This window comes from Pagrus pagrus (assembly GCF_965226575.1).
Source record: "Pagrus pagrus genome assembly, chromosome: 19".
Classification (NCBI taxonomy): domain Eukaryota; kingdom Metazoa; phylum Chordata; class Actinopteri; order Spariformes; family Sparidae; genus Pagrus; species Pagrus pagrus.
This window is the reverse complement of record NC_140203.1, coordinates 3,121,647-3,143,488: the sequence shown is the minus strand read 5'-3', so window position 1 is coordinate 3,143,488 and position 21,842 is coordinate 3,121,647. Positions and strand designations below refer to the sequence as shown.

Here is a 21,842-nt window from a genome sequence, read left to right as displayed (position 1 = left end):
AAAAGAGGTAAAACCAACACGAAATGCCATTTGGAACATTTATATAACCTTCTTAGTTTTAATCTTAAAGTATTACAATCTATATTTCCCATATTTATGCCTGGAAGAATCTTGTCATACGATTTGAGACACCCCCAAACTGGACCATACCATTTCTTACCTTGCCGTTAGCCGCGGGCCGTCGCTGTCATCGCGCCCTCGTGTGTGCGCGCCTGTCTGACGGCTAGTAAGTTAAAAAACTTCACTTTCTTATCTCTAGAGTTTCTGAATTTGATTGTTTAAAATGTCTACAGGTGGATGAATGAAGCTAACGTTTGCGTTAACGTCTGCCCGGCCGTTAGCGCCCCCTGTACGTCCAGTGTTGGTTTAATAGCTACCTAGCTGTGTCAGCTACCAAATGTCATACTAGCTAAATGTTTGCTAGCACTGGTGCTCAGGTATGAGTCATGAGGAGTGTGACAGTGGAGTAGTGGCTGTTGTAGAGATACTTTTTGACATAGATATAGTTTGTATTTCTTTAAGTTTTAATAATCTTTGTGTGGTTGTGGTGGTTTACCGTATTGTCTCAAATAGAGGCCGAGGCCTTTAATTAACTCACCTGCAGCGGTAATGTGCCTGTGTGTACAGCAATGTGTGGAAATGATGCTCTGCTGCTGATGTTGTTGTTGTTGTTGTTGTTGTTGGCAGTTTTAACTGTAGATTACTTAAGTAGGGACCCCCAAAAACAAAAGTTGTTGGGTGAAGGGATGGGTCACCATGACTGAAGGCGTGGCTTGCCCATGTATCCATGAAAACAAGTAAAATCTGATGTGTCTAAATACTACTTGAACTAAATAACGACAGGGAGATGATGTTACCACCCTTTCCTTTTATTTGTGCAAGATTTTATGATTCTTATGACTTATGATTACTTTTATAAGGTTCTTTGATTGATTAGTTTTCATTAAAAGAAGTAGAGCCCCACCAACATATAGGTTGGCTGGTATTATCCGCCACGATTGGCCTGTTATAGATATATTGATAATGGGCGGGTATGTTGTCAATATCAACTGATATGAAAACATTTAGGTTTTTAAAAAAACAATGCAGAACAATTAAAGCTTTTGCAAATCTGTAAAATACAACTACAGTTCACCAAAGCACACGCCTGCACTGTATTGAGCCCCTTTACCCCCCGAAACACTGACGACACGTCAAAGTTACATCTCTAAATCCTTATATTGTGAGCTTTGATTGTTCAATTGATGTAAAACATCTGTGTAAACAACTCTGTGTCTCTGTGTAAAGAAGTCTATCAACTTCCTTTAATTTAAATTTATATCGACTGTTTGATCCAGGTTCAAAAAGGCTGTTTTGCTTTATTAGATTTTAGCTTGTGTTTTCTTCTTTCCATTATAATGTCATGACCTTAAAAAAGGTTATATGAATGCAGTCGTCTAAAGCTGCACTGTGCTCGTCATGATGCAACCATCAAACATACCTGAAATACCAGCAATGTTTATATTTACCAAGCATATTCAGCCCATTACACTTTAAAAGCTTTATTTTCCTGTTGCAACATAACAGAACACACAAAAACTCATTTGTAAAAACAGACAGTAGAGAAATAAATTTAATTGCATTTACAATAATGATGAACAATAGATTAAAATAATTTACATCAGTAGTTTTGAGGAATATCCAGTTACGACTTTCTCTGCCAAAGAAAATAAACTAAGTTAGTCTCTTTTTTTAGAGCAGTGAGTAGAAATTATATAAAGTAAAACAAGGTTTAGTGGGTTGCACTGAATTATTTGTTATCTCTACCACAGCACCCACAGGGATTATTATCACTGCCGGCTCAGGAAACATTGCAGACGATTGCTCCATCTAGTGGTGATGCAGAATAAATTAGTAATTGATCCTTCACTGGAGAAATTCACTTGTCACAGCAGCTTAAGACTTAAAAACAGAGGAAAAAGTGATAAAATGAAAGATAAAAATTAGAGAAGGCATCATAAAATAATAGAAAGTAAAAATAATAACAACAATAGTGACTATTTACACACATTGTGGTTACATTCAATCAGTACACAAAACGCAACCGTAAGTTTTTAGTTTACTCTGAAGCTGGTGAGACGTCTGGAGGTGTCCGCTTCACACATCTCCACGGGCTTCTCTTCATCCTCACAGGTGCTGATGAACCAGCCGTGGTACTTAACCGACTCAAAAGTGGTGTGAGAGAGTCCCGCTTCTCTCCTGTAGAAGAGGAAACGGTCCCTGTCGTCATCTTTGCTGATTGTTTGTAAATCCGCCTCACTGCATTCCTGACAGAAGATAGATAAGATAAAGTCCTTATTATGTATGGAAGCACATTTCTGCCAGTAAAAGTGAAAAAGAAAATGGATGGCGTTTGTCACGATAGAAGAAATGCTTATGGTGAGTCAAAGCCTTCATTCACTGAAGCAAAAATGATGAGATAAATGTTTTGAATAGAACACATTTTTGAAATATTGCATATGAGATTAAAGCCAAAACTTCAAAATGATTAGACAAAATCATATGATAAAAGTCTGAATTATAAGATAAAAAGTCAAAATTATTAGATAAAATTATGAAATATGAGATATGAAGTAAGAGTTCAAATTCAGGTCAAATTCATGACTTTTAAGTTAAAATCATAGGTAAAAGTCAAAGTTATGGGATAAAAAGTCAGAATTTCGAGATAAAAAGTCAAAATTTCTAGATAAAAAGTCAAAATTTCGAGATGAAAAATCAAAATTTCGAGATGAAAAATCAAAATTTCCAGATTAAAATTCAGAATTTTTTGTTTAAAAAATCTGCATTGTTTGATAAATTGTTTTGTCAGTGAACTGAACTGAAATGTTTCAGGCCCATGCAAGTGTCATGTTAAATATTCTGATATATTGATATTAGCATATTTTGTTATTATCTTAATGAATTATAAGATAAAAAGTCAAAATTATGAGATAAAATTATGAAATATGAGATATGAAGTAAGAGTTCAAATTCAGGTCAAATTCATGACTTTTAAGTTAAAATCATAGGTAAAAGTCAAAGTTATGGGATAAAAAGTCAGAATTTCGAGACCAAAAGTCAAAATTTCGAGATAAAAAAATCTGAATTTCGAGATAAAAAATCAGATTTTCCAGATAAAAAGTCAAAATTTCTAGATAAAAAGTCAAAATTTCGAGATGAAAAATCAAAATTTCGAGATGAAAAATCAAAATTTCCAGATTAAAATTCAGAATTTTTTGTTTAAAAAATCTGCATTGTTTGATAAATTGTTTTGTCAGTGAACTGAACTGAAATGTTTCAGGCCCATGCAAGTGTCATGTTAAATATTCTGATATATTGATATTAGCATATTTTGTTATTATCTTAATGAATTATAAGATAAAAAGTCAAAATTATGAGATAAAATTATGAAATATGAGATATGAAGTAAGAGTTCAAATTCAGGTCAAATTCATGACTTAAGTTAAAATCATAGGTAAAAGTCAAAGTTATGGGATAAAAAGTTGGAATTTCGAGACCAAAAGTCAAAATTTCGAGATAAAAAATCAGATTTTCGAGATAAAAAGTCAACATTTCGAGATAAAAAGTCAAAATTTCGAGATGAAAAATCAGAATTTCGAGATTAAAAGTCAGAATTTTTTGTTTAAAAAATCTGCATTGTTTGATAAATTGTTTTGTCAGTGAACTGAACTGAAATGTTTCAGGCCCATGCAAGTGTCATGTTAAATATTCTGATATATTGATATTAGCATATTTTGTTATTATCTTAATGAAAGACTAAAAAATCCCCTTGAATCACATCAGAAAGAGAGAGAGAGATTTTCTGCTTACCTCCAGATTCAACACAGGTCGGCCATCTTTCATCGAGCAGGAAACGTGCAAGTTGTTGGTGATGGACAGAACAACAGTGCGACTGACCGGCGAACCCTCAGAGTTGATGTACTTGGACAGTCTAAAATTCACTAATGTGGGGAAAAAAACGACAAAACACAAATTAACATTTATTAGTCATTAGTCTGAGTTTGAACTACTTTACATACAGTTAGCTAGTTTAGTCCAGTGGCTCCCAACCTAGGGGTCGGGCCCTTCCAAAGGGTCACCAGATAAATCTTAGGGGTCGTCAGATGATTAATGGGAGAGAAAAAGATAATCCGTCTAATATTGGAAAGGGAATGAGCCTTAGTGCACACTCACAGCTCTCCAGTCCCCCTGCTGGCCTGCACTCGCATTGCTATCCCAACTGGGGATACTTGCGCTCACACAAGTAAAACAAACTGGACTTTGGGGGTCAAACGTGTTTGGGCATCGTACGGATTGCCAAGTGTGGGTGTGCCCTTACAAAAAGATAGAAAATTTCTGCAAACATTTTTTTTATCCTACTCGGTTTCACACATGAAGATTTTTTTTTTATTCTTATGATTTTTTTTTCCCTGGTTGGTTCCACCACACATTAAAAAAATCTTGGATAATTACTGCAAATTTATTTCACAGGAGAGAAAACAATTTAGATCAGACTTAGAAAATGGATAACCAGAAAAAAAAAAGTTTCTTCACTTCACACAGTATCAATGTAAAGTATCATGAAGTAAATGTATTTTCTAGCACCAGATTTGTGCCTCTCATACCTTTGCGTTCACAGTGTCCTCCTTTCAGCGTGATGGCCTGCAGTTTCATCTCTTCTGATACGCAGATGACGTCTTTCTTTGAAGCGTCACACAGAGTGCACTGCTTTATGCTGCCGAAACGCTGGAATTGACTTCTTCTCTCTTCCGCGGAGAAGTTCACAGTCGTCTTCACAATCGTATCTATGGAAAGGTGGAGGCAGAAGTTGGAGAGAGTTATAAAATAACGTAAAAGATTTCAGGTAATATTCACTTTCCATGCAGCTTTTTCAAGACTATTATCGCAGGTGTAACATAATAATAATAATTACAATACGAAAAATGTCCTTGAACCGAAATGAAGGTTTATGTAATCAGTTATCGGTCACTGTGTGTCGAGCTGAGTCGACCAAACTCGGTACTCAATCATACTACAAGGATGAGAGGAGGCGCCATTTTTTGAAATATCCAAATGATACAAAAAATGACCCAAATATTATCAATCTGCCCTAAAGATATTTTACACATACTCATCTATGTATGATTAGTGAGTAGAGAATCAGGTTTTCTAACTTTTGGAACAGAATCGAGAAGTTCTGGTTTCACCTTGGCTCGTTATAGCCTCCGATATCCTGTGAAACTCTGATGTAATGCCGTGTCCTGTTGTCACCCACCTTCCACCAGGCTGTCCATGATCACGCTGCAGAGCTCATCATCGCTGAGCCCCTTGCCACAGCGAGGAAGGGACTTTTTGAGCCTGTTCACCGCCAACATCAGGTTAACTACACACTGCATGGTCATTGGGTTGTGGGAAACCACCAGGTCCAGTCCATCCTCAAGTCTGAAGGTCTCATCCTGAAGATCCTGCACGTTACAGAGGAGAAATCACACATCATGTCTTCCTAGAGGTTTCTTCTCTTAGCTGAGTCACAAAGTGGTGACGCTTAAAGAATTTATACGAAAATAAATAATACGAAAATAAATCCATAAATAAATTAAAACAAAACTGCAGCTCAGGATACTTTAGCCATAATTCATGGAAAAGGATTCAATTTGCTAGGGAGCCCCTACCCTATAAGCCTGTTGGGGCAGTGTTGTGATCTGGGGTTGATTCAGTTGGTCAGGTCTAGGTTCAGCAACATTATGAGGTCAACTGACTACCTGAATATACTGAATGACCAGGTTTCTCCATCAATGGATTTGTTATGTTGTGTTTGTTAACGTCCTGATGGCACGGGCATATTCGAAGATGACGTTACCACGACTCATCTGGCTCAAAAAGAAAAAAAAATGAATGCAACTCTGGATGGAAATAAGTGTTGTGACATTGCATGAGCTGATCAAAACGATGCCACTGCGAATGCGTGCTATAATCAAAGCTAAAGGCGGTCCTGCGAAACATTAGACTTTTTTTTGGGGCCGGGCAGTGTACTATCTATTGAATCATCACCTGGCTATTGAGCTTAAATCAACAAACTTTAAGTCAACATTACATTAAAAATACACAGCAGATATTTCAGTGTGTCAGATGCATATTTAATCAACATTTAGGTGAATATAAGTACCGGATCCGGCAACACTATAGGACTCAGACTGAGATCGGAGCCAAAGACTTTGTTCAGGACATCCCTCTTAAATACATATCGTATGCATACGTACAAAGATTCTCAACAAAAGTATCTCTAAAATGAAAATATGGGAATATGAAAGTATACGTTTATTTATTTGAGAGGCCTAAAGTGAATTATGACTTATATCATCTTACCGTCATGTTGAAGGAGCGGGATTCAATTTCCACATCGTCTAATTCAGTTGAGCTGAAATACAAAGCAGATAAATATTAAACAAAGAACAGACACGTTTTTTTACTTTAACAAATGTTTATAAAGTTAATGTTGACTGGCTAAAGAAAAATGACACAGACAGTGTTTAGATTGGTTCCCTATAAACTTCCCTTTCACCTTGCTGTTTTGTCTGCCACCGCACACGAAATCTCCCGGGACAATGAAGCAGCCCGGCGCCATTTTTATTTGCTTTTACGTCGCCATTAAAGACTAAATGAACAAATAAACTCACATTTGGTCCTGTGTTGGTAGAAGTTGTGACTCTTTGGAAAACAGAAAGAGATCTGTTTGTCTTTGCGACAGCGGCGCAGACAATAATACCACTTGAAAACGCTAAAAAGAGGATAAAAGTTGTCTGTTCCATTTAAAAAAAAAAACTTTATCAATGTTCTTAAAATTAGAAGTTGGAAGGCGTCTATCGAAGGGAAGTTGAAATATCCATTCTGCTGTAACACATATTTAGTTGTACGTTAATTTTATGAAGCCCAACTACAAAATCTTCACTCTTTTTGACCTGTTTTGTTCACCAGCACATGTTCATGATGGTGCGAATGAGAAGTGAAACACATGGCCAGACAGGCAGGAGCTGTTCCGGTTTCAGAGCAGCCACTCAGCATGTTGGGCTTTTTGCAAATATTTTTCAGGAACTCCTGATTTCACTGGTTAAATCGGTCACTACAACACGGATTTCGTGCTCTCAGCTCTCGACAACAAATAAAGTACCATCTAAAATCTCACGTTTTTCACTTGTAAGCTCAACACTTCCAATAATAAGTGAAGAAGAGACTCTTTCAGTTGTATTTAAAAGTAATGTATGGTTAAACAGAAACTTAACATCACAGACTTACCTGTCTAAAGCTTGAGACAGATCGAAGTCGCACATTGTCTCGATGTAAACCGTTAACGAATGATCAAATATGGAGGATTTTTCTCTGTGCGTGGTTTCACTGAAGCTTTGAGTTGACACTCTTGTCGCACCTGCACTGACTGAGTCACTGAGTCTGAGTGTCTTTTATAGGCAGCAGCAGCAGCAGCTTCCTAGTTGTAGTAGTTGCGGCTTCACACACGAACTTTCTCTGAAATCGAAAAACCACAAAATAGGACACATAAAGTCACTTGTAGAGTAGATTTTAAAATAAGTAAAAACCTGTTGTGCTTATTGAGAAATCATTAAATGATTTTTATATTTGTAACGCACACCTCTAACAGAAATAGAATAGAGCTAAAAAAATGCTGATGGACGGCTGTTGTTCGAGTCCAGTGTGAAACCACAAGTCAATAATTAGTTATTTTTATTTATATTTATTCAGCTATGTTGATGTAACTTAAGTTACATCAGGTATGTGACATAGTTGAAGTATGTAACGTGGCTACTGTTGATGCAGTCACCTTGCAGCACAATGTTGCATCATAGCAGAAATGATGTAACTTGTTACATGGATTTTGTGATTCATTTTGAGTGTGGTTAGTGTGTTTGAGGTGCAGCGGTGGAGCTTGCAGGGGTTGCTGAAAAAACGCAGCTTCCCTGCAACAAAAAAAATTACGTAATCATCTCTTGGAGATCATGCTGCGGTGATCAAACACATAAACTACCCAATATGATCACCAGTATTGATGTTCAAGCTTCTTATGTTTTCTTGTAAGAGCTGGTGGACACGACATGTTTGGTCTCAGGGTGAAACTGATGCTGTCCTACAGGCCAAAAAAAGAAACATGCACAAACATTCAGAAGTTTCTGTTATGATGCAACATCGTGCTGCAAGGGGACTGCACCAACAGGGGAGGAGAAATCGTCTCCAACTTGTTGCAGATGGAGAGAGTAGGAGTTTTTTAACCTAGAAACAGGGTTACAATTAAGTTCAATTTCCTGTTTTATCTTTAAATACTCTCCTTGTGTGTCTGGTTTTGTTTTACACTTCCTGTTTTTGTCCTTTCCCTGCCTTCAGTCCAGTTCACCTGTGTTGTTCTTTTGTTATTTGATCCCAGTGTTATTACATCAGTGTTTTCCCCTCACTCTTTGACTGCCGATCTGCGTTTTACAGCTTTTCCCGTCTTGTTTTGTGGCTCGTACCTTCCCTTTTTGCTGCCTGTGTACTTTGAATTATACTGGTTTGTACTTGGTTCAGTTTTGGTCTTGGTTTCTTGCCTCTGTTGCTTAAGTTTTGGACTTCGGCTTTGTCAATAAAGCTCGGCCTTTGTTTTTTAACCAGCCTGCCCTGGTGTACTTGGGCTGGCAGTTTGAACAAGATATAAAGATATAAAAAAAACTCCAGGCAGTGTGTATTTTCAGAACAATGGGCCTTTGGAGCAGTGAAATCTTCGTTTCAGGATAGTGCTGTCGGACAAACAGGCTTTCAGTCCGGTGGGACATTTTTTGGACTGTCAGGGTTTCAGAATAATCGAAACAATAATACTCCGGCAGAAAGTTTGAACCTTGCTCAACTGCTGACGCACATTCCTCGTCGATTATCTTAAAAAATGTGACCCCTGTATTTCTACATTATTCAGTCTGAAATTTAAGCCCAAAGTGTCTGTATGTGACGACCTGGGAGTGAGACTCAACAATCAACCGTCGCCTTCCCTACCTTTTTAAAAACATTGTGGCAGTTGACATTCAGCCACTTGTTCGCTCTTTTGTGACGATGTGATGTGTGGTCTTGTTTTGGAGGTGACTGCCGGTAATATGAGCTCATCTGACCCAGATAGAAACTTCCCGTCAACACTGAAAGGTGGTTTGTTGTAAAACGTGGCATCTCGGGCAACGCTCACCGACATTTACTCAATCTTTACAGACATGTGTCAGAGAAAGTGTTAATGGAGCTTCCGGATTCCCCTTCTGTCCTACACAAGGCACAAGTCAGAGGTGGGGAGTTTCCCACGGATAAAAGGTGAAAGGGCTGATGCAATTTAAACATCGAACTTTAAAACATCAAATCAGTTTCAATATGCCTGGAAGATCCCCGAACACAAGTATAGTCATCCAAGGAGTAGCTAGTGAAGGGGTGTTGAGAGGGACTGTTAGCTAAACCACAAGAAGAGGAAAAATGAGTAATATTCACCACAATGTTTATTTGGACTTAAAAGTCTAGTCGATTCAGCTTCTCCTGACACATTTAGATAATACTCCTGAAAAGTACCTGTACTCAAATTTAGGTTTTGCATTTGAATTTCCACCACAGCTGTGCTTCCTGCTTGAAGATGTGTCTTAAACCAGAAATGCGCTTGTCTTGATCCCTGCAGTTGGTTCCCGAACCAAAAGACGCCAGGCACCATCCTTAATGGAAAACCAGAAAATTGGTGAGCTGAGTCGCACCATGCAGTGGAAACATGGCTGTTTCCTTCCCTGCAGGCGCCTCTTCAGTTCCTCTTCAGTTCTTCCTTTTACTCTGTTTATGTGAACCTCACAACACTCACACTCTCACGCAAACCCTACATTACTCCACTCTCCATGTGTTTCTTTTGTACTTTGGTTTACAAATTTGGAGCTTGTCTGCGATCCAGGTTCATTTATAGATATGCAGGTATTTTAAATGTTTGAGTGTCTGTTTGGTTGGTGTGTTTGTGCTGATTAGTGGCCAGACTGGGTTTTGTTCTTTTGGCAGTCTGGGAGACGCATCATATTTTGCAGTCAAGCTGAGGAGAAGCATTCGTTTTCCCCTTTGAAGATTATTTGTCGTGGTCCAAAGAGAAAGTCGATGTTACCTGAATATAAACCTCTGGCTGTTAGGAGCACCGTCTCTCTCCCTGCAGGTTCTGTTTGGTTATGTTGCAGCTTTAGTTCCTCTTCAGTTCTTCCGTTCAAACGCACCACATTATTCTCACAAACTATTTCCACATGTTACATTTCGCTTGGCACGTGTCCACAGGGGCGTTTTTGGACGCTTCCCAGTACTGGACACTTGACCAAAAAAGGCTAAACCCTCCATCAACCACGTAAACATTACTGGACAAATGCTACCCGTGGGCGGTCTGCTTTACCAACATTAATTTCTGTAAGCACGCTGTTGCTGTCTTTATTTTAACTCAACGGCACTTAGTTTTTATGGTTTTCCCTTGGTTTCGGGCAGAGGCACATCACAGTGGATTATCCATTTGTCAGATTATGTCACACATGATTCTATATTTTCATTGGCTACGCCAAACGGCAAACTACAAAATTCACTCACCAGTAAAAAATGACACGAACCAGGATGGATGAATATCCGTCTGGAGGAGAGGTGGTACCAGGCTGGTACTGAGTAATGGTGTGGAGAAAAGTACCTCTAATACCTAATAATTACTTTTCACATTCGGTATATTCCCGGTCGGCACTGGTTTGAGTATTTTGGTATTTGGATCTTAGCTGTCTGGGTGATGACTGACTGAGTCGGGGTTTACCGTTCATCATGGCGGTGCTAAAGTCGATAAAATTCTGATTTCATGTTGATGAAAAAACGAATCGATTCAGTATGACGTGTCCCCGGAAAAGATTTTTATCTCTGACCTTTGTTCGTATTTACATTTATTGACTTTGTGACCTCTGTTTTGATGAGATTGGAGGAGATAGCAATGATTAGATTTGTCAGTTTTAATGATTTAGAGCTGGAATATGATGCATCTTTTAGGGAAACCCATGGCCTGTAATTATAAATATACCCACACCTTTCTGTGCTTTGTTACCGCCATAAACATAACTTCTGTACCATTCAAGAAGAATCATTATGACAAATCATTCACGATGTAATCTCTAGGAAACACTACAAATATATGGACTGTGTTCATTTTGTTGCAGTTGTTAATCTTTTCAGCCCCACCTAGAAAGTTTCATTACACATTTAGAAATGCAAAATCTCAAAGTTTGTACTGCAAGAGATGAATTATAGATAGTGTAACATACAACATAAAAGACAACTAAGTCAGGACTTGATGTTGCTGTTTCTGTGGCAGGAAGTGTCAAAACAGATGTGAGAGCCGTGAGCAGTGAGAAAACCCAAACCAAAGACAGAACTAAAGCTTCTCAGAGGCGAGGGCTTGTTCCTGATAAACCCCCAGAGAAGTGGGTTTGTCACTATAAGTGACCTACTTTTACACCACACAAAGATTTCAAGAGAATTCTCCATCCATCATCTGAAACTGCTTTTCATTTTCAGGGTCACAGGAAGCTGCTCACGAGATTCACTCACTATTCATTGAAGTGTAGTTACGGTGAACTCGGCCTGCATCATGATCAGGACTCACAATGAGGATATGGAGTGTAACGATTCTGTGAGAGCTGTCACTGACTCTATTTACAGGCTTTCATCATACAATCCATATTTGCAGGTGGTGAGGATGATCCAGATGAGATGATTGGAGAAGGCAGTGTGCGGCGGAGACTGCGCTGTCTCCAGTGCGCGGTGTGCGCCTGACAGCACAGTCGTGTACGCTGCAGCGATTTCACACAAGCTACATGAAAACTAAAATCGCATTTGGTGAAACATGAACCGTAGGCTATTCGTTCTTTAATGTTTTTTGATTTAATCTTTTTGATACACTATTTCTACCATCGATTATGATTACTGGATCAGTTAGTTACCAAAGAGTCCGGCCCTCTCCGCTGCGCTCCAGGACAGGGAATGATGGCACAGCGCTCATTGGGGAAATATTGATTTAAGATGTGTGTTGGCTGATATTTTTACAACTGTAAGGTGTTTATGGAATAATTTTTACACTTCAATATAAACTCATATACGGAAGTGCAACGACACGAGTAACACTGTTGGTCTGAATGTTTCTGAAAACGTGCTCAGGAAACTTTTCTCGTGAGCGTTTTCATAAACCTCGAATTTGTAATAGCCTCGTATTTCACTCTAGTATTTGAGCTTATAGTGAAGTGTAATAATCATTGAGACTGGAGACCGCGCGCAGTCTCCGCCGCACACTCTGCCTTCTCCAGTCATCTCATCTGGATCATCCTCACCACCTGCGAATATGGATTGTACTATTTATGAAAGCCTGTAAATAAAGTCAGTGACAGCTCTCGCAGAATTGTTACACTGCATATCCTCATTGTGAGTCCTGATCATGATGCAGTCCAAGTGACTTTCTCGTGCTCACGAGAAAAGTATCTTGTCCTCACGAGAAAAGTGTCTCTTTTAAAAATAACTTTTTCTCAAAATTCTGACTTTTTCCCCTCATTTTTCTCAAAATTCTGAGTTTTCCCTGTCAACTTTTTCTCAAATTCTGACTTTTTTCCCTTAACTTTTTCTCAAATTTCTGAGAAAATTGCCATTTCTGACTTTTCCCCTCAACTTTTTCTCAAAATTCTGACTTTTTCTCCTCAACTTTTCTTCAAATTTCTGAGTTTTCCCTGTCAACTTTTTCTCAAATTTCTGACTTTTCCCCTCAACTTTTTCTCAAAATTCTGACTTTTTTCCCTGAACTTTTTCTCAAATTTCTGACTTTTTTCCCTTAACTTTTTCTCAAATTTCTGAGAAAATGGCCATTTCTGACTTTTCCCCTCAACTTTTTCTCAAAATTCTGACTTTTTTCCCTGAACTTTTTCTCAAATTTCTGAGAAAATGGCCATTTCTGACTTTTCCCCTCAACTTTTTCTCAAATTTCTGACTTTTTCTCCTCAACTTTTCTTCAAATTTCTGAGTTTTCCCTGTCAACTTTTTCTCAAATTTCTGACTTTTCCCCTCAACTTTTTCTCAAAATTCTGTCTTTTTCTCCTCAACTTTTTCTCAAATTTCTGACTTTTTTCCCTCAACTTTTCCCCAAGAAAAATCTTTTTTTTCTCAAGAAAAATCTTTTTTTTTCACAGAGCGCACTGGAGACAAGCACAGTCCGCCGCACACTCTGCTTTTCCCCTCAACTTTTTCTTGAAATTCTGACTTTTTCTCCTCAACTTTTCTTCAAATTTCTGAGTTTTCCCCTCAACTTTTTCTCAAAATTCTGACTTTTTTCCCTGAACTTTTTCTCAAATTTCTGAGAAAATGGCCATTTCTGACTTTTCCCCTCAACTTTTTCTCAAATTTCTGACTTTTTCTCCTCAACTTTTCTTCAAATTTCTGAGTTTTCCCTGTCAACTTTTTCTCAAATTTCTGACTTTTTTCCCTCAACGTTTTCCTCAAATTTCTGAGTTTTCCCTTCAACTTTTCCCCAAATTTCTGAGAAAATGGCCATTTCTGACTTTTCCCCTCAACTTTTTCTTGAAATTCTGACTTTTTCTCCTCAACTTTTCTTCAAATTTCTGAGTTTTCCCTGTCAACTTTTTCTCAAATTTCTGACTTTTCCCCTCAACTTTTTCTCAAAATTCTGTCTTTTTCTCCTCAACTTTTTCTCAAATTTCTGACTTTTTTCCCTCAACTTTTCCCCAAGAAAAATCTTTTTTTTCTCAAGAAAAATCTTTTTTTTTCACAGAGCGCACTGGAGACAAGCACAGTCCGCCGCACACTCTGCTTTTCCCCTCAACTTTTTCTTGAAATTCTGACTTTTTCTCCTCAACTTTTCTTCAAATTTCTGAGTTTTCCCTGTCAACTTTTTCTCAAATTTCTGACTTTTCCCCTCAACTTTTTCTCAAAATTCTGTCTTTTTCTCCTCAACTTTTTCTCAAAATTGTGACTTTTTTCCCTCAACGTTTTCCTCAAATTTCTGAGTTTTCCCTTCAACTTTTCCCCAAATTTCTGAGAAAATGGCCATTTCTGACTTTTCCCCTCAACTTTTTCTTGAAATTCTGACTTTTTTCCCTCAACTTTTTCTTCAAATTTCTGAGTTTTCCCTGTCAACTTTTTCTCAAATTTCTGACTTTTCCCCTCAACTTTTTCTCAAAATTCTGACTTTTTTCCCTCAACTTTTTCTCAAATTTCTGACTTTTTTCCCTCAACTTTTTCTCAAATTTCTGATAAAATGGCCAATTCTGACTTTTTCCCTCAACTTTTTCTCAAATTTCTGACTTTTTTCCCTCAACTTTTCTTCAAATTTCTGAGTTTTCCCTGTCAACTTTTTCTCAAATTTCTGACTTTTCCCCTCAACTTTTTCTCAAAATTCTGTCTTTTTCTCCTCAACTTTTTCTCAAATTTCTGACTTTTTTCCCTCAACTTTTCCCCAAGAAAAATCTTTTTTTTCTCAAGAAAAATCTTTTTTTTTCACAGAGCGCACTGGAGACAAGCACAGTCCGCCGCACACTCTGCTTTTCCCCTCAACTTTTTCTTGAAATTCTGACTTTTTCTCCTCAACTTTTCTTCAAATTTCTGAGTTTTCCCTGTCAACTTTTTCTCAAATTTCTGACTTTTCCCCTCAACTTTTTCTCAAAATTCTGTCTTTTTCTCCTCAACTTTTTCTCAAAATTGTGACTTTTTTCCCTCAACGTTTTCCTCAAATTTCTGAGTTTTCCCTTCAACTTTTCCCCAAATTTCTGAGAAAATGGCCATTTCTGACTTTTCCCCTCAACTTTTTCTTGAAATTCTGACTTTTTCTCCTCAACTTTTCTTCAAATTTCTGAGTTTTCCCTGTCAACTTTTTCTCAAATTTCTGAGTTTTCCCCTCAACTTTTTCTCAAAATTCTGACTTTTTTCCCTGAACTTTTTCTCAAATTTCTGACTTTTTTCCCTCAACTTTTTCTCAAATTTCTGATAAAATGGCCAATTCTGACTTTTTCCCTCAACTTTTTCTCAAATTTCTGACTTTTTCTCCACAACTTTTCTTCAAATTTCTGAGTTTTTCCTGTCAACTTTTTCTCAAATTTCTGACTTTTCCCCTCAACTTTTTCTCAAAATTCTGACTTTTTTCCCTCAACGTTTTCCTCAAATTTCTGAGTTTTCCCTTCAAAAAATCTTTTTTTTCTCAAGAAAAATCTTTTTTTTTCACAGAGCGCACTGGAGACAAGCACAGTCCGCCGCACACTCTGCCTTCTCCAGTCATCTCATCTTGATCATCGTCACCACCTGCGAATATGGATTGTATAATTTAAGAAAGCCTGTAAATAAAGTCAGTGATAGCTCTCACAGAATTGTTACACTCCATATCCTCATTGTGAGTCCTGATCATGATGCAGTCCAAGTTCACCCCAACTACTATTTGAGAAAAAGTTGAGGGGGGAAAAGTCAGAAATTTGAGAAAAAGTTGAGGGGGAAAAGTCAGAAATTTGAGAAAAAGTTGAGGGAAAAATGTCAGAAATTTGAGAAAAAGTTGAGGGAAAAATGTAAAAATTTTGAGAAAAAGTTGAGGGGAAAAAGTCAGAAATTTGAGAAAAAGTTGAGAGGAGAAAAGTCAGACAATTGAGAAAAAGTTGAGGGAAAAATGTAAGAATTTTGAGAAAAAGTTGAGGGAAAAATATAAGAATTTTGAGAAAAAGTTGAGGGGAAGAAAGTCAGAAATTTGAGGAAAAAGTTGAGAGGAGAAAAGTCAGAAATTTGAGAAAAAGTTGAGGGGAAAAAGTCAGAAATTTGAGGAAAAAGTCGACGGGGAAAAAGTCAGAAATTTGAGAAAAAGTTGAGGGGAAATTTGAGAAAAAGTTGAGGGAAAAATGTCAGAATTTTGAGAAAAAGTTGAGGGGAAAAAGTCCGAAATTTGAGAAAAAGTTGAGGGAAAAATGTCAGAATTTTGAGAAAAAGTTGAGGGGAAAAAGTCAGAAATTTGAGAAAAAGTTGAGGAGAAAAGTCAGAAATTTGAGAAAAAGTCAGAATTTTGAGGAAAAAGTCGACGGGGAAAAAGTCAGACATTTGAGAAAAAGTTGAGAGGAGAAAAGTCAGAAATTTGAGGAAAAGTCAGAATTTTGAGGAAAAAGTCGACGGGGAAAAAGTCAGACATTTGAGAAAAAGTTGAGAGGAGAAAAGTCAAATTTGAGAAGAAGTTGAGGGAAAGTCAGAAATTTGAGAAAAAGTTGAGGGGAAATTTGAGAAAAAGTTGAGGGAAAAAGTCAGAAATTTGAGAAAAAGTTGAGGAGAAAAGTCAGAAATTTGAGAAAAAGTCAGAATTTTGAGGAAAAAGTCGACGGGGAAAAAGTCAGACATTTGAGAAAAAGTTGAGAGGAGAAAAGTCAGAAATTTGAGGAAAAGTCAGAATTTTGAGGAAAAAGTCGACGGGGAAAAAGTCAGACATTTGAGAAAAAGTTGAGAGGAGAAAAGTCAAATTTGAGAAGAAGTTGAGGGAAAGTCAGAAATTTGAGAAAAAGTTGAGGGGAAATTTGAGAAAAAGTTGAGGGAAAAAGTCAGAAATTTGAGAAAAAGTTGAGGGGGAAAAGTCAGAAATTTGAGAAAAATTCAGAAATTTGAGAAAAAGTTGAGGGAAAAAGTCAGAAATTTGAGAAAAAGTTGAGGGGGAAAAGTCAGAAATTTGAGAAAAAGTTTAGGGAAAAATGTCAGAATTTTGAGAAAAAGTTGAGGGAAATTTGAGAAAAAGTTGAGGGAAAAAGTCAGAATTTAGCCCCACGTAGAAAGTTTCATTACACATTTAGAAGTGCAAAATCTCAAAGTCTGTAATGAAACCTTCTACGTGGGGCTAAATTCTGACTTTGTTGTTGCTGTTCCTGTGGCAGGAAGCGCCAAAACAGGTCACTACGAGTGAAGCGAGTACTGACAACTCGAGCTTCTCAGAGACGAGGACATGTTATTTTCTGTGGTTTGTCACTAAAAGTGACCCACTTTTACACCACACACAGTCATTTCATCACCAAACTTACACCTAAACTGCGAACGTCACGTTTCTGACCGAGCTTTGTGTACGTAAAACCAGTGAGAAGAGCACAGGAAAAAAAACCCACACTTATTTTAGCACATATTTTTCTGTCGCTGCCTGATAGTTTATTCTCTCCATTTCCAGACAAAGAATAGACAACAGTGTTGCATGATGATCTTTAATTCAGAATTTTAAAATGGATATAAAAAAGAACAGACAAGAAGAAGAAAGATTTCCAAAAGATTTACCAGAAACAAATCATACCCACACAGAGAAGGGGTTTTGTACGGAGGCCCTGAGGGACAAATGAAGAATGTTTTGTTTTCTTCTGGTGATCAATTTTTCATTTGCATTTGTGTGAAACTGTAAAAAAAGGTTTTGGCTGGAGAAAAAAATGTTTTTGTAAGAGTCAGTTTGTATACATCTATTATCTGTGTGTTCGAGAGACCAAAACTCATCGCTAATTCCTTGGTGTCAAAAACATGTTTAAAAAAATCCTCTTTTATATAATTTGCTAGTGATAAATAATCTACTTTAAAATCAGTTGTTGATGTGTTGTTGATGAAGGAGCTGTGGGGTCAGACAAAAAGGTCAGAAACAGTTTCATTTCCACTCTCAGATGGCTGTTTCTGCTCGACTCCTACTACAGTCACCTACTAACAAGTGAATGAAAATAACAAAGTTGGTTCTGCTATTTTGCCTTTTAATGATATCAGCTCAAAATGTTCTGGTTTGTTGAGTGTATTGTGAACGTGAAGAGGAACTGAACGTGAAAGTTCAGGCCTCGGGTGACAGAAAGTTTCTGTGGTGCTGTGGCTTTAGTTTGTGTACTGTTTGAAAGTGTGTCAGCGTGACTTAAAGCTGCGATAATCACTGTTGATCACTGTCACTGTTGTATTTAAAATGACAATATGAAACAATGTGAAAGTTACAGTAACAGTAACCTGTGTCGCTTTATTTTACCAGCTGTTAAAATGACATTATTACTCTGTATGACTGAATGAATTTTATAAGAAAATAAAAGTCTGAACAGCTTTTGGATATTGTGAAAAATATCACATATGACATAGATGTTGTGATATTCAATAATATCTCATCTTGCGTGTGTGTGTGTGCATGGGAACAGTAGAAATGAACAAAAACAACACATTTAGAACAGGATTGAGTTTATTTCCTAAGAAACATGATTATTGAAAGTGTTAAATGCAATGGCGTCTCAATAATGCACCCAAAAACTGGCAGCATTCCCCCCCCAAAAAAAGAAATTAATAATAAAATTGAGAAGTTGTATACAAATGTAACCTGGACAGAAAGAGGAATCGGTTAAACTGTTAAAGTCAACTCTTGTAGCAACAGTGTTGTACCTGAAAATTGAGACTTACTACCTAAAAACTACGTCTTCAAATGATATTCTACCTAAGCGGTCATATATTAATACACATCATCGACACCCTCCCACTGTTTCTCTCGATCAGTATAAGAAGCACAAAGCAATGATTATCTTTTTTTTTTACATTCAGTCTTCTGATACCATAGAAATGAACTTATTACAACGAAACAAAATAAAAGTAAACAGCTGAAAAATATTTACTCAGATTCACAGTTTTAAAAATTTCTCCTGGAATACGGCAGCAATGCTCGAGAGTGACAACACTGAATGAATCGAAACGCAAAGAGACAGAACTGGTGCGAATGTAACACAGCTGGTGCAGAGCCGACTCCTCAACAACCTGCGACGCTGCAGGGTCCAGGTTCCTTCAAGGTTATCTTCATACAATACTCACATGTGACACTGTCTGTATGCTCAGAGAGGAGTTATTCCTCTCTTCATACCGGCTGTCAGGCTCGAGCCCACTACACTGTAAGAAATTGAGGACAAAATTCACAGTTTTCTTGTTTTGTGCAAAGGTCAGCCGATGTTGATATGAGGGAATCTCCCAGCGTTAGTCTCTTTAATACATAATTACAGGCAGCGATTGTCCAATCAGGGCTCAGAAACGGTAACGAGGGTTAGAGAGAGCGGCACAGAAAATCATGAGTAAAGTGTTTGACTGTGTCACAAGTCTACAACAGTTTTCGAAAAGAAGATCACACTTGTCCAACATTCTCAGAGAAATTTAATCAAGATGAACATTTGATGATTTAAATACAAATGTGACGTGGACAGAAGTTCTCAGGTATGATGGCGCCAGTCTCCCTCAGCCTGAAAAGCATTTCTCCCACAGACTTTATTAAAGAAATGACTGTTAACTATTTGTTTTATGAGTTGTTATTCCATTATGTTTGTTGTAATACAGAGCTGCAGGAATGAGTCCTAAAACATGAAAATGACTTTGCATAGTTGCACTTTGGGTTCACTTGTCTCGAAGACGATGGGTTTTTTTAAATGGATCTTGGGAGAAATATTCACGTTTTGTTCAATGACATAAAATGTTTTTAAAAATTATTGTGATTTATCATTTTTAACTATTTGTGTTTACATGCTGAGCCACAGCGGAGGATACGTCCTGGTAGCTGCTTTAGTTAAAGTCTGTTGTCTACAGAAGCCCCGAGGGGCCAGAGAGGAAAGTTTTGTTTCTTGTGATACATTTTCTAAGTCTGATCTAAATTATTCTCTATACTGTGTTTGTGACTTGGGAAAAAAAAAATCTCCTGGGAAAAAAAAAAATGTGATCGTTTCACACATGAAAATAATTTCTCCTGGAGAAAAAGACATTTCTTATTTTTTCATGTTTTCACAGATGGACTAGGGATGGACAGAGGGATTAAGGAATTTAGAAAGATTATAACATTTCTCCTGAAATAAAAAAAATGTAATAAAATAAAAAATTCACTCAGGCTCACCGATGGAAAAAAAATCCTGAAAAAAACTTTTTTTTAAATTTGGTTTCATGTGTGAACATTTTTTTATTTTTCTCCTGGAAAAAAAATATTCACTAGGTCTTACAAACACTTTTTGACCCATTTGATTTCATGCATGAGAAAGAAAAAATATTCTCCTAGAAAAAAAATGTTATCACACATGAACATATTTCTTTCCTCCTGAGGAAAAGATTTTTTTTTTCCCACAAATGGGGAAAACAAATAAGCAAAGATACTCTTGGGAAAACTTCTTTTTTCCCCACCAGTTCTCAAGTCAGAAAATAATTTAAATCAGACTTAAAAAAAGGATCACCAGAAAAAAAAAAGTCCTCACTTGCCCCTTTTAGGGCTTCCATATTTTTTTTTTATCTAAACCTAACCAAGCAGTTTTGTTGCCTAAACGTTATGTATTGTTACCATGACAATGAAGGTCACCTGACTTCATCTTTTCCTGCATGGCCAAAACTAAAATTAAAAAATGAGGACATCCTTAATGAAACATGAAAAGCTTAAAATGCGTAGACATTAACACCAAATGTCCTTAAAAGTGACGTGCTATTAACACGCCATCCCGTATCACGTTGATTGTTTTGTCCTCCATTTTTTACAGTGTAGTTGCAGCATGAAGGAGTCTCTTCAGGCCCGTATGGACCGGAGGACTGATTGTATCACTTCCTCACAGTACATTTGGGCCGATGAGTATTGCGCTGAAATACTTGATAAAAACACTGATTTTGTTGAACGGCTCGTGGAGAGTCGGCCTCGACATTTCCCTCCTCATCATTAATATATTAATGTACACATACAGAGAACACAGGGAGCGGGTCATCAAGAGGCCGGTTCTGACACAACCCACATGTTTACACACATGCAACAATGACTGACAGATGCTTACAATGCATGTTTGGTTATCCACACACAAGACGGGTAGTGGAGTTGCAGTGAGGACTGGATGCTCGCTCGCTGACATGTACTAGTTAAATACTGTATCACACACACAAACACGCACATTCATAGACAGACGGGTGTGAACATGTACTGGAATGTTAACAAGACTCAGATATATGAAATAACACAGACGGGATGACAAACGAGAAGCTCCTGGGCCAATTAAGTGTTAAACTGCAGGATGGATCTGACTTCCAGTTCCAGGGTTTGAAATTTACAATGAGATCAGTGCAGGTGTCGGACTCACAGCGCCCTCCGCTGGACGACACGCTCCTCAAGTCAAAGTGCATCACTGAGAACACTGAATGTAGTTTTAAAGCCTGATATATCTTCATCTCCCATTAAAAAACACATCAGTCACACTGTTGTTCCTTCATTACCATGAACACACAGTCCCACACACACACACACCATCCTGCTGCACCAAATGTAGATTAGTCCCCCCGACAAAAGCTCCATTTCCTCATGTTTGTTTGATAAAAACACTACAAACTATATGATTGATCAGCTGTTTTGTCTAGAAAAGGTAAGAATAGAGTGAAAAATAAACTTACTTCAACAGATATTTAGATTATGATGCTATTAAGCAGCAAATTTCTTACATTTTTTCAAGTATTTTTGCTTGAAAAATTGCTTAATTGGACGAATTGATCATCAAAATGATCATTAAATTTAAATTTATGACGAAGTAATTTCCTTTGGATGGGACGAGCGCCTGACCGATATGTGCCGAAACAAAAACCCCTTTTTTAGAAATCATAATCGCATCAGAATTTTGATTTATCTCAAAATTAAATCAGTCGAAATTATGAGAGAAAAAGTTGAAATTATGATTTAAAAAAAATGTAAAGTCGTGAAATGAAAAAACTCCGGAGATTTTTTATTTTTTTCCCCGGGAGAAATTTTTTTTCATTCAGTTTCACACATGAAA

At 37.3% G+C, this 21,842-nt stretch overlaps 1 protein-coding gene and 1 long non-coding RNA gene across 4 annotated transcripts; one reads left to right on the top strand and one right to left on the bottom strand.

Annotated features, from left to right (window-relative positions):
• Positions 1–1,336: 1,336 nt before the first annotated feature.
• On the bottom strand, positions 1,337–9,694 carry il1b (interleukin 1, beta). The gene is made up of 6 exons (XM_084382733.1): positions 7,312–9,694; positions 6,385–6,436; positions 5,294–5,483; positions 4,644–4,823; positions 3,850–3,980; positions 1,337–2,306 (listed from the first exon to the last, which is right to left on the bottom strand). The coding sequence occupies exons 1-6, from the start codon at positions 7,344–7,346 to the stop codon at positions 2,094–2,096; spliced, it is 801 nt and encodes a 266-aa protein (XP_084238859.1). The 5' UTR covers positions 7,347–9,694; the 3' UTR covers positions 1,337–2,093.
• On the top strand, positions 4,735–18,156 carry LOC311274779. Of its 3 annotated transcripts, XR_014624786.1 has the most exons (4): positions 4,735–4,882; positions 5,304–5,396; positions 9,704–9,760; positions 15,295–18,156. It is a non-coding gene; the product is annotated as an uncharacterized lncRNA (long non-coding RNA). The 3 variants fall into 3 exon arrangements; XR_014624785.1 differs by lacking the exon at positions 9,704–9,760; XR_014624787.1 differs by lacking the exons at positions 9,704–9,760; positions 15,295–18,156 and adding an exon at positions 13,248–13,286.
• The last annotated feature ends 3,686 nt before the right edge of the window (positions 18,157–21,842 follow it).

Coding starts and splice junctions, on each gene's coding strand:
- il1b (XM_084382733.1), bottom strand. CDS start 7,346: ATGTGCGACTTCGATCTGTCTCAAGCTTTAGACAG. Junction 4,824..5,293: donor CATGGACAGCCTGGTGGAAG/GTGGGTGACAAC, acceptor ACCTTTCCATAG/ATACGATTGTGAAGACGACT. Junction 3,981..4,643: donor AGGACACTGTGAACGCAAAG/GTATGAGAGGCA, acceptor TCCCCACATTAG/TGAATTTTAGACTGTCCAAG.